Source organism: Hydra vulgaris, chromosome 01 (genome assembly GCF_038396675.1).
Source record: "Hydra vulgaris chromosome 01, alternate assembly HydraT2T_AEP".
NCBI lineage: Eukaryota > Metazoa > Cnidaria > Hydrozoa > Anthoathecata > Hydridae > Hydra > Hydra vulgaris.
The window spans coordinates 26,415,009-26,427,975 of NC_088920.1; the positions used below are offsets into that span (position 1 = coordinate 26,415,009).

At 25.2% G+C, this 12,967-nt stretch overlaps 1 protein-coding gene across 3 annotated transcripts; it reads left to right on the forward strand.

The window, feature by feature from the left end:
* Positions 1-1,369: 1,369 nt before the first annotated feature.
* On the forward strand, positions 1,370-7,269 carry LOC136075241 (uncharacterized). 3 transcript variants are annotated; one of them, XM_065787783.1, is made up of 14 exons: positions 2,571-2,800; positions 3,127-3,276; positions 3,830-3,865; positions 3,967-4,159; positions 4,235-4,390; positions 4,509-4,565; positions 4,648-4,737; positions 4,885-4,974; positions 5,548-5,586; positions 5,667-5,702; positions 5,814-5,913; positions 5,991-6,190; positions 6,325-6,481; positions 6,943-7,269. In XM_065787783.1, the coding sequence occupies exons 4-14, from the start codon at positions 3,980-3,982 to the stop codon at positions 7,173-7,175; spliced, it is 1,338 nt and encodes a 445-aa protein (XP_065643855.1). In that variant the 5' UTR covers positions 2,571-2,800; positions 3,127-3,276; positions 3,830-3,865; positions 3,967-3,979; the 3' UTR covers positions 7,176-7,269. The 3 variants fall into 3 exon arrangements, with proteins under 3 accessions (XP_065643854.1, XP_065643853.1, XP_065643855.1); XM_065787782.1 differs by lacking the exon at positions 3,830-3,865 and having other exon boundaries at positions 1,370-2,800; XM_065787781.1 differs by lacking the exon at positions 3,830-3,865 and having other exon boundaries at positions 2,547-2,800; positions 3,996-4,159.
* The last annotated feature ends 5,698 nt before the right edge of the window (positions 7,270-12,967 follow it).

The window sequence follows — 12,967 nt, forward strand, 5'->3', positions numbered from 1 at the left end:
TATGTTTAAAACCTGATATAACGGGTATTTATCCGTTATGTTACCCGTTATGTCAAATTATAATTATTTATTTTAAAGTAGGTTTTTTGAAACGCATGATTAATAGCAGAAACTGCTAAATAAACAAACAAACTAACCTTGAACATTTTTTATGTTTATAAAAGTTAAATTAAAAAATAAAACAAATTTATGCAGTTTAATTTCCTTATATATTCATTTTAAATTATGTTTCATTATCGTGAAAATTATTTACAAAATAATTGAAGAAATTAACTTATTAACATTTATTAATTCAAAAATACTTCACATTGCTGTGAAAAGATTGCAAAAGAAAAATGCATTTTTTAGATGTATCTTGAAAAAAACCTAGAAGCTGCCCAAAACAAGATGGATATGTCAAATCTAGCAAATAATAAACGGCCATCAAAACAACCACCAATTCACATGTACTGATTAAGGGCTAAACATCCATCTCGACACCTCTACGACTCCTTACTCCATATTCCGTTTTATTATAGATAACTTGTGGACCATACAAGCTTGGCACTCTTAAGTATTCATGTATTGAATCACACTAAAATATTATAAATACAAAATAAGTATTGCAACCATTAAAAAAAAACTATTATTAATACATTAAATGGATTTGAATCAATGTTAAGTTTATATTTTATAGAATTGGCTTAATACCAAATAAAAAAAATTAATAAAACTTACATCAACTTTCATAAACAACTTATCAGTTGTCTTCTTAGAAATAAGTGATTTCTGGAGCAGCATTAAACTTTCAGTATGGGTTTGCGAATCAGGAGAAATCCAAACCAACATCTTTTGAATCTTAAGAGACGAGTCTTTAAAAATAGGGTACAAACGAAGCGCTTCTTCCAGCATCAATTCAGGAGCATATGTAACTCTTATTGTAAATACACTATACGTCTCGTTATTAAAAAGATGTCTGTTTAGAATAGACAGTGTTGAAAGTGATGGCTTTTTCTTATTAAATTCATTCTAGGTGAAAGAAAAAGTTATTTAGATTCTTTATTTTATAGCTATTTAATAAAATAAAGTAACGAGTTGACACTTAATATTAATTATAATATTTTTAAATTTTTTGCATCTAAGTTTACTTAATTAGACTATAATTTCTGATATTAGAATTAGAAATCATTTTTATACAAAAATTTATAAACACAGAAAAAATCTTACTACAACATCTTGTAATAGCTGTTCTTTATCTACAATTATTCGGACAAAATTAGATTTACTGCTCGGCTGCTATTATTGATGGAACTATTTACAACAGAAAAATGAGGAAATCACTTTTCCTTTAAACTGTGACATTTACTAAATTGTCTTTGGTCGATAATTATTAGGCAACTTTTTGAACAAGAAATCCTAACAGAAAATTAGAAAATTAAATAAATTGAATCAAACAATTTATGTATGCAGCAACAAATTTGAAAATCTGAAGTAAAATATAAAAACAATGGAAAAGGAAGGAGATCAAAAAAGTATATTAAAGTAATAAATATTACAAATTTTAATAAAAAAAATAATTATAGTATCAAAGACGTGATTCTTACCCATTTATGGCTTTAAGAAGGATATAAAGAAATGCAAGTAGACTTTAACTTATTTAAAAAATATTTTTCATAACAATATTCTATTTTTGATATTACTATGATTAGGTACATGCGAACAACAAAAAGCTAATAAACAAGACATTAGCTCTCTAGATATCACCTTATCTTCGATAGAAAATTTGCTGCTCAGAAATAGTTTTATGTGAGGTGGAAAAAAATCAATGAGAGTTTGTTTAATTTCACCATCAAAAGGGATTCTTTTAATCTAAAAATTTATTATCAATGTCAATATTAAAAACATAAAAGGAATAATAAAAAACATTTAGTTTCATCTTGTGAAAATTGACAAAATAAAACATTTACAACTACTAAAGTCAGTGGTGTACACTGGATTTTTAGATGTTTGAGTCTTGACACTTACAGGCATTGTGTGAACTCCAAACTTTTGTATGTTTATTCTTTTATCAAAAAAGAATGTTTTGCAAAGAATTGGGGTGATTGAAGCTTGGGAACAAAAAAACTTTAATTTTTGGGTCCACCTAGCCCTTAATATGGGAGCAACAAGTTTATAAAATATCATAGTAGTAAAGAACATTGTTAAGCAACATACAAATACAGCGAACTCCCAATTACTTGAGCCTCCAAGGGACCAAGAAAATAGTTGAATTAGCAGCATTATTATATATATTTAATAATTGAAATGTAATATCTATATATCTTAAACACTTTTAAATTTTGAAAAACAGTTTTCACATACAACTAAACCTTCATGACCATGTAATTTAAGATGTGATATCATTACATATTGTTTACTTGTTTGAAAACTACAATTACCCGCCTTAAAATGATTTAAGGGACCCTTAAGGGTCCCTTAAAGGTTAAGGGTATCTTAAGGGCTAATTTTAAAATTCGGAAAAAATAATATTTTACGGAATAATTCTGTAAAATTGCTATTGTAAAAGCATGGTTTTCCAAAACTTCTTCGGTAATGAATTCGCTTATAAGTGATCAAAATCAAGTCAAATATTTGTAGCTATAATATTATTACAGTTTCATTATATCTATTAACGAGTTTAAATAATCCTATTAATTTTTCATATATTATGATAACAATAACAATTTTTTCAGTTTTTAAATTATTTGCTTTATTATGGCTTCACGAAATGAAAGAAGAAAACGTGAAAATGAAATGGATACTTTTATATCGAGATTGAAAGGTAATACAATCCAAATATGCAGAATATTGTTAATCTTGATAATCATATAAAGGAAATCTTTTCAGTTGTGATCTATATTAAAAGACTATATGTATATATTTATTTTTATTTATTTATTTATGCTCCTTGAGATTCAACGCCATGTTGAATCTATTATGAGCACATGCTAATTACAGTTTCATAATAATCATAGAGATCAGAGTTTCATAATATCCATATGTTTATCAAGCTTGTTTTTGAAGATTTCCATACTTTTTACGGAAAAATCTAATTCTATATTAAATGAACAAGTTTGAATTATTTTATTTTTTACATATTTGTTTTAGGAGAAACTGGCAATAATTTAACACAGTTTGAAACTTCAGCAGATAAAGAAAATGTTGCAATTGGCGAAGATTACTTTTATGAAAATGTATCTTCTATTTTTGATGAGGTGACTGGAATATGTGATTCAACTGAGGAGGAAAACAATGAAAGTAATTTTTAATTTTTTTATTTTTAATAAATGAAGTTCTTTATTTCTTGATTAATATATGCAGCTTATGAGCGTCAAAATAACATTAAACCAATATAAAGATTGTTTTTTCTATCTAAATCATTATTTATTTATTGTCAATCTATTTTTAATTAAAAATTGATCACTCTCATATATATATATATATATATATATATATATATATATATATATATATATATATATATATATATATATATATATATATATATATATATATATATATATATATATATATATATATATATATATGTATGTATATATATATATATGTATATATATATATATATATATATATATATATATATATATATATATATATATATATATATATATATATATATATATATATATATATATATTTCAGGGTGTTAGCAAGTTCAAAAATTTATACGTGGCTAAGGTATTCCTGGTGTGTGTGTGTGTGTGTATATATATATATATATATATATATATATATATATATATATATATATATATATATATATATATATATATATATATATATATTTCAGGGTGTTAGCAAGTTCAAAAATTTATTCGTGGCTAAGGTATTCCTGGTGTGTGTGTGTGTGTGTATATATATATATATATATATATATATATATATATATATATATATACAATTTAAATACAATTTTTAAATATTTAGAATAGTTATTTAAATGTCATCTACATTAGACTATGCGTGTCAAAAATACGTTTTAACTTATGGTTTACATGACAAATCAATTTCAATTGTTCATGTTGATGATGTCATTGGCTGGACTCAAGAGGAGTTTGAGAAACTCAAAATTTGTAAAAGAGTAGAGTTAATGGTGAACAATGATGATAGTCTGAATAAGGTAAAATTATCATTTTTTGTTTAATTGATTAATTACAATTCATAGCTTTTTTATGTAAATCTATTGTATTATTAGGTTTTAGTTCTGCAATGTGCATCAAGTTATGAAGGGCTCAAAGAAACTTTAAAGTTTGTTTTTGAAATGAAAAGAAAAAAGCAAACAATAAGTTTTATACAAACTCATTTCAATCCGGTCCGTGGCCTAAACAGACAAAGACTGCCTCCAGTTTATGTAAGTATTAAATATAAAAATTTAAATAGGTTAATATATGTTTTATTATATTTTTTGATTTTATACTTAAGCCATCTACCTTTTGAAAGAGTTTATTATTTAAATTTTTTTTATTTAGCCTCTTCACACAGCTTCTGAAGGCTCCAATTTTGATACTGATCATTCAGATTCCATCGTAATATTTTATTTAATGTAGATTTTTATACAGAACATTTATTTAATACTCTTTTATCTATAGAAATATTTTGATATTTTAGGCACCATATAGTCAGAATACTGCTGCTGAAGCAGTTGTTTTAATGCCTCTGCCACCACTTAAAATTAAAAAATTTCTAGGTGCACACAAGGTAATTTTATATAGCTTCTTCACGTAGCTTCTGTAAATAAAAAACTATTGGATACAGACTCTTCTGAGTCAATCAAAATATTTTAAATTACAGATTTGACAATTTGTTTAATACCCTTTTATCTATAGAAATATATTAATTTTTTAGGCACCACATAATCAAGATACTGCTGCTGAAGCAGTTGTTTTAAAGCCTCTGCCACCTCTTAAATCTCAAAAATTTCCTGCTACACACAAGGTAATTTTTGTTCGTATTTAGCTTTTTCACGCAGCTGAATCAAATTTTTAGAGATTCTTCATAGCCAATCAGAATATTTTGTATATTAGACAATTTATTTAATACTCTTTTATCTATATTTTTTTATTTTATTTTGGTTGCTATAACATATTTGGCTGCTTTTAAACTTTATAGCCACTACTAAAAACTCAAAATCCTGTTTCAAAAAAGATAGTTTTTAATTTTGCAAATTACATGTGTTATTCTACATATCAGATTTCTTTTTGAACACTTACAACAAGTTTCTACATTTTTAGAGTTAAAATGAAAATAATTTTCAAACATCATTAAATCTATATAAAGTAATTTATTATCATAAAGTACTTCTATAATTGATTGATTTTTAAAAGCATGCTTCATGTATTTTGAAGTTTTTAATTATTTACTTTATTGTTTTTGTCTTGATAAATTCATTTTATGAATTTAATTGAATTTATCAAGCACTTCTTATTTAATATGATGTATAATAAAATTTCTAATTTTATTTATATCATAATTTATGATTTATTTGTATTGATATTTTATTTATGGAAGGTTCCAAGCGTACAACTACATTTATCTACCCAACCAATTGTAAGTTTTTAAAATTTTGGATCTAGTTGTATTTAGATAAAAAAAAATTAATTATGTAAATTTCTTGTAATTTCTTATAGGTTTCAAATGTTTCACAAACAGATATTCAGTCAATTGTATGCAGTTAACTATTTATTTTTCATATATAAGGATTATTTTGATATATATATATATATATATATATATATGTATGTATGTATGTATGTATGTATAAGTATTAACTTTAGTCAAGTCCTCATGATTTCTCTGATACAAGTTTATTGCGGATGAACGATAGTATGCTAGGTGTTTGTAGCCGTCTTAACATTGAACCATTTAGTGCACAAGGTTTAATATTTGTAATTTTTAATTTTTTAAATATATGGCAGAAATATTATGTATTTTTATTGTGGTTGTCTTAACAGGACAGTTTCTTATGAATGCGTACATTTTACGTGAATTAACATCAATTCAGTCTAAATTAAATAATTTGGAACAGCGGCAGGGAAGATTGGAGGCACGTGTTTGCAGTGTTTCTATTGACCAGAATTCCTCAAATACCCAATTTCCTGTTTTTACATCTCTGCTGCAATATTCTGAAGTTGCTAAGCACCCCAAGGATATGGTAAATTTTTTTAATTCATTTATCATTATGCCAGTATATCTATGTTGTGTTTGATTGCCAAGAAGAATATCTCTTATGAAAGATTTTAATATTAATGAGATTATTAATTTATGTTGTTACCTGATCATTTTTAGTTGTCATGGATGAAGCTTGAAGAAGGATTGACAGCCAATGAGCATATTTCTCGTGTCTTGAATAAGTTGCTGGCACTTGAACTGCAGCAAAATATTAACAGGACTGGGAGTAATGGCAAGCATAAGTTTTTAGATAACCTGGAAAATCTGGTCAAAAGTGAGTTTAATTCAGATCTACTGTTAACATTTTTGTATAAATAGGAGTTTGTCTGTGAGTCAACATTTTTGACTCATAGTGTTTCATTTAAAATCAATAACAAAAAGTTTGATTTAAAGAGTCTAGATTTTAAAATTCTTAAAATACTTCTATAGATGTTAAAAATTGATTAATTATTGTGATAATAAGATTTACTTATTATAACAATTAATTTACTTGTATATTAATTTATATAATAACTATTTATATAATAAGAACAGTTATATTATATTTATAATAAATTATATGGAATCATGGAGAATCTTATTTGATTCATGCATATCGAATCATGGAGAATCTTATATGATTCTATAAAACGTTCTGTTATACGTGTGAATCCATATTAACTATATTGTTTGAACATTTATTATTGTATTATTTAAATTAAATCATATTAAGTGATTGTTTTGTTATATTTTTAGCGTCAACTATTCTCTTTTTTCCCGGTACAACAACAAAAGAAATTGAATTAAAAGTGGCTCGATTTTTTAATAACGCCAGAGATCGCTGTGGTGGTCGACTACAGAGAGGTCTGAAAAAGAGAGACGTTTTAATCGAGCAAGACATAGATTGCGCTAGTAACGAGGGTAGTGAGGTGGACAGTTACAACGATCCTCAACCAAAAAAACGGAAGACTTTTTTAAATAAATATTAGTATTGTGTTTTTAATAAATCTTTGTATGGATACTTTTATTATAAGTTGTAATGCTTTAAATAAATAATAATAAAACTATCAAAATCCATAAAAAGAAGAATCGCTTATAAAAAAAATCTTTGGAAGATTTATAATAATTTAACTATATAAATTATGTTAGTGTTTTTAATAATTTATTTAAAAAATAATAATTTAAAAAACAACCACGTTTCACTACTCACATTTTGAGTAGTGAACCGTGGTTTTTTTTTTGGTCGTTTAAGGGCTAGCCCTTAAGGGACCCTTAAATTCCGCGCGGACATTTTCGGAAGGGTCCCTTAAGGGCTAGCCCTTAAGGGACCCTTAAGTTTTTTTTAAGGCGGGTAGAACAAGATAAAAAACAGAATCAGAGTGACTATCTACATCAGAAAAAACAGCTTTACCAGAAGAAAATCTCTTTCAACTTTGAACAAAAATGCTGAGCTCATTATTTTTTGCTAAGGATACAACTTCCACTTCCAGATTTTGTTCATTTAAAATGGCAACAATTGTTTCAGAATCAACTTCACATCCATTCCACATGATGCCACTTATATCACTGTCACCAAACTTCTTAGAAGCTAAATAAGTATAATTTTAAATTAAATAGCTCAATCATTGTTTTTAGCATATGTAATATTTTGAATATTATGAAGACAAAAATGAACTGTGAAGAACTTGAAGATTGATTTAAAAAAAATGAAGGTTGAATAAACAAGAATGTGCATTAAAAAATAAGCTTACCATTATTTAAAAAGTGTGCAATATTGCTATTACTAGCAAGAACAGTTTTTCTTTCACCAAGATACCTGACAACAATAGCCTTTATCATTTTGAACTATTAATTATTGTAGAAATCAGTAATGCAGTTATTATTACTTAGAAAACTTAAATTATACAAATGGTATATTTAATATTAATTAACACTTGCAATATAAAATAAAATAAATTTTAAGAACAGTAATATGTAAAAAATAGTAAGTATTAAATAAATAGTAGTAAAGAACATTGTTAAGCAACATACAAATACAGTGAACTCCCAATATCTTGAGCCTCCAAGGGACCAAGGAAATAGTTGAATCAGCAGCATTATTATATATATTTAATAAATCAAATGTAATATCTATATATATACATATATATATATATATATATATATATATATATATATATATATATATATATATATATATATATATATATATATATATATATATATATAATATATATATATATATGTATATATATATATATGTATATATATATATACATATATATATATATACATATATATATATATATGTATATATATATATATATATATATATATATGTATATATATATGTATATATATATATATATATATATATATTATTATTATTATTATTATTATTATTATTATTATTATTGTTATTATTGTTATTATTATTATTATTATTATTATTATTATCACTAATTACTAAATAATAATAATAATACAAATAAATATAAATACTAATCATTAACAATCCAAATGTCGTTTAAATGCTTGAGAAAATAAAATAAGAAAACTAAAATAGTAAAGACCTTTAAACAAAAATTGCAAAGATTCGCGCTATTTTTTATTGATAAAATAATCTAACATAACGGTTAAACATAACGGTTAAACATAAATTTTCAAATATATATTACCATACTAATGATTTAGACGTTATAACACTTTCAACATAATTTCAAGTTAACATAACGGTTAACATAACGCCAAAATTTTCGTTTACCGTTATGTAACCGTTATTTTAGCGCTATGTTTCTTGCTGTGTAGATAACATATAATCATATTTTTTTTAAAGGTGATAACATCTTAAACTACTATTTTCAAATAACAGTATTTCTTTTTGAATTTTAAAAGTTATTTTTTACCTATATAGTTTGTGTTCGTATTGCTGCCAATCTTTTTTCCATCACTATAATTTAATTTCTTCATTTTAGGTGTTTTGACGGTATACTACTCAAGTCTGCTGCTGTTATTATATGTGCCGAGTTTAAATACTTTATCAGGTTTATCATAGTTTTTTTCTATTTTGGGTAGTTGTATTTGGTAGAAAAACTTCTGGATTGTTTAAAAATTTTTAAGTAACGAAACTGGTCACGAAGATATACTAAGCTTCTTAACGGTGTTTTCCACTCTTAAACTCGATGACTCAAAGCCTCATACAATTGTTTTCCGATTTCAATTTGCTGTTCTTTTATTTTTGTCAACATAAATTTTTATGCATTGTCAAACTAAATTTGAGTCTTGTCGACAAGTTGCTACCACAGTTGTTTTATTGGGAGTAAAGTACTACTAAATCAGATATCATTCTACATTCTTTCTCGTTCGTCTTAATTGAAATATCGATGTCGGAATACAATTCTAAATTTAGAAGTGCCATTTTAACACAATTACTTTTTTAATTTTAACTTCACTAATCGGTCTAACATAAGCAACAAGCTGCTCAATCGGGTTTTGCCACCCACGATTAAATGGATGATCTTTCCAAACTCAGTTTTCACGTACATTTGTAAATAATTTTCATTATTGTTTGAGGACCTTTTAAACATTTTTACTATTTTCCTGACGTTTTGTTAAAACCAACAGTTTGATGACTAATTTTAACTTCAGATGTTTCAATAATTATCTATAAATCATTTGAATCTCAAATATAATCTTCCTCGTCAAAAACAATTTTTACTTAAAATAACGACAACTAAAGTTTATTTAAAAAACCTTACGTATTTTGATAACTTCATTAATTAAACCGATGTTAAAAAAAACTTTTATAAATCATGCACACATTTGTAATAAAAATTTTTATGTTAATCATGCTACCAATTAAATCACATTTGTAATAAATTTTTTTTTTTGTAAATCATGCTATCAATTAAATCACATTTGTAATAAATTTTTTTTTTGTAAACCATGCTATCAATTAAATCACATTTGTAATAAAATCGAGTGGACATAAAAATTAAACTAAAATCACGCATTGGGATTGAACTCCTTTTTTAAATTTTTTTTTAATTAATTCTTATTCCAATGTTTGGCTTTAGCCAAACATTGGAATAAGAATGAATTTAAAAAAGTCAAAATAAAAAGATATTTCTTCTATTGAAAATGTTTGATTTTCCAATTAGCAAGTGCTAAAGTTCTATTTATTTTTAATAACGAGTTGTTTTAATATAATACTATATATACATTTTTTATATGTTCAATTGTGCAAAATATGTACGATTAAACATATAAAAAATATATAAGTAGTATAATATTACAGATAAAAAATGTATAAGTAGTATAATATTACAGATAAGCAATAATGTTTTTAGTATGCATTTTCGATAAAACACAGAAAGAGGGAGAATAAACAGAAAACATTGCAAAGAGGATACAAACAGCTACGAAACCAAGCAGCTATAATTCCAAAGCCTATATTTACATTTTAGGATGTACAAATGTTTTAATTACAAATTAAGCCTAAACTTCTTGTACTTTTTTATGACAATCCCAAAATCGCGAGTAATTTCGGAGACTAATCCCGGGATTTTAGGACGAATAATTTGTATGGAATCCAGGTATCCCGGGATCTGAGAATCGCCATCCTTCTATCTAAAAACAATAAATTTACAAAATTGAATAACCTGAATTATCTTAAAACAATAATGAAAAATCTCATCTTAATAGCAGATAATTTTTGCACTTTTATTAATTAAAAAAAAAAAAAAAAGTAAAACCTTTATAAGTTTGACCTTTAAAAAAAAAACTTTAAAAGTCTTAAATAATATTTATAAATACAAAAAAGAAGAACAGACCGGAAAATTCTGCTAAAAATTATTAAGTTTATCTATACGTATATGAACTATATACCGAATAGAGTCATGTACCAACATTTATGTGTATTTAAGTAAAATGTTTGTTTAAGATGAGCAATTATTTTTGCTTTTTTTTTACTCTTCTTGAATTCTTTTTTCATTTTTATGCTATCCAAAATGACAATAAACTAAGAAGATTATTTAGTTTATAAATATGATTTTACTGATAGTATAAGATAGTATACATCAAAAAATGTATTAATGTAGAGCGGTTTCTTGATGACAAGACCATCGGTCTTCTTCAAGTTTCCCGCCTGACGAATTGATACTGATTAAAGAACAAAATGATGACAAATTGATATTGATTAAAGAACAAAAAAAAAAAATTCTATATGCTCTATGTATGGTTGATATGACCACACCTAACTTTTCACATAGTTAATAAAAAATTATATTAAATTAAGTATTATAGTTATGCTGAACGCATAATGTATTTCACATAAGTTCCACATGGATTCTCATTTTATTTACTGATCATCCACTGGGTATTAGTTTTACATTTTTACTTTAACAATATGACCACATATATTTTTGGCCGTGTTATTTATAAGTAAAATAAAAGCATGAAGTTATAATCTAGCAGATGATAGGCATATAAGATGATGATCCGTGTAGTACACATGTGAAACACATTACGCGTTCCACATAACTATACAACTTTATGTAGGATAATCTTTTATTAAATATATGAAAACGCTAGATGTGGCTATCATATAAACTAATAAGCAATAAGAAAGCTATAAATACATACACCTTTCTTGTCGCATAATGACTGCTTTTTAGTTGTTATTTTTTTTCTAATTTTTATTACTTATAACTTAATAACTTATTCCGTATTATTTAATTCTTAATCCTTATTGCTCTTAAATTATTTCTCTTTTATAATTACTTTTATTTATTAATGATTCCTTAAATTACTTATTGCTTATTGACGGGAGGTTAAATTGTTTAACTAATTTATTGGTTAACAAAACGCAAAATGACTTAAACATTTCAATCAGAAAAACCAAAGACAATACCAAATCTAACAAAGTTTTGCTCACAAAAACAATGCAATCAAGACTATTCTAACTTAAATATGTTCCAAACCTGATGGAAAAAGAATTAATTTTGCTTTTGACCTTGATAGTAAAAGTTATGGACTTCTCAGTAATGAAAGAAGGTCTTGGCTTAGATGATTTGCAAAGACCATGATTAAAAAAAGAACATTTACACTCAGTTAATAACCAAGCTTATAAATACAATTAAATATTATAAATTTATTTTTTATTTTTTAGGTGCCCCAAGAAATTCTTACGGTCTTTGTCACAGAACACCGAGGAAGTCCATTTAACCAGGAAGTTCACGCCTCCTTCCTTACCGTGACGCGAAAATTTGTCCAGAGCTCGTTTTGAACCTGGATCTCCTGCTTACAAAGCAAGAGCTCTAACCACTGCGCCACGGCCGCACAAATAAATGACAACAACACCCTAATTTTTCTTCTTAAATATATTTTTAATGTATTTTTTGATAAAAAAATTTAAAAATGGTACTATATTATTTAGATAGAAATACTTTTCAAGTAATTTTTTCTGTTGCATTTATTTTAACACTATAAAACTTATTGTTTTCATTTTAAAAGTATAAAATATTTTGCTCTATTTTAGCCACATTATCCTGCTCTTAAAGCTAACTTTCTGACATTACTTTTTTTGAATGGGTTACAAGGTAAGAAATGGGTTGCAAGGTAAGGAATGGGTTACAAGGTAAGGAATGTGCACAAGATAGTTTTAGAATTAACAATCTCTAGTGGTTGTTGATTAGAAAAATGAAAACAAGTATATAAATACATTTTACTAATTTTTTTTTTTCGTTAAATTACCATAACTCAATGATAAAAAACATTAAAA

Coding starts and splice junctions, on each gene's coding strand:
- LOC136075241 (XM_065787781.1), top strand. CDS start 2,734: ATGGCTTCACGAAATGAAAGAAGAAAACGTGAAAATGAAATGGATACT. Junction 4,566..4,647: donor CTGATCATTCAGATTCCATC/GTAATATTTTAT, acceptor TTGATATTTTAG/GCACCATATAGTCAGAATAC. Junction 4,975..5,547: donor AATTTCCTGCTACACACAAG/GTAATTTTTGTT, acceptor TATTTATGGAAG/GTTCCAAGCGTACAACTACA.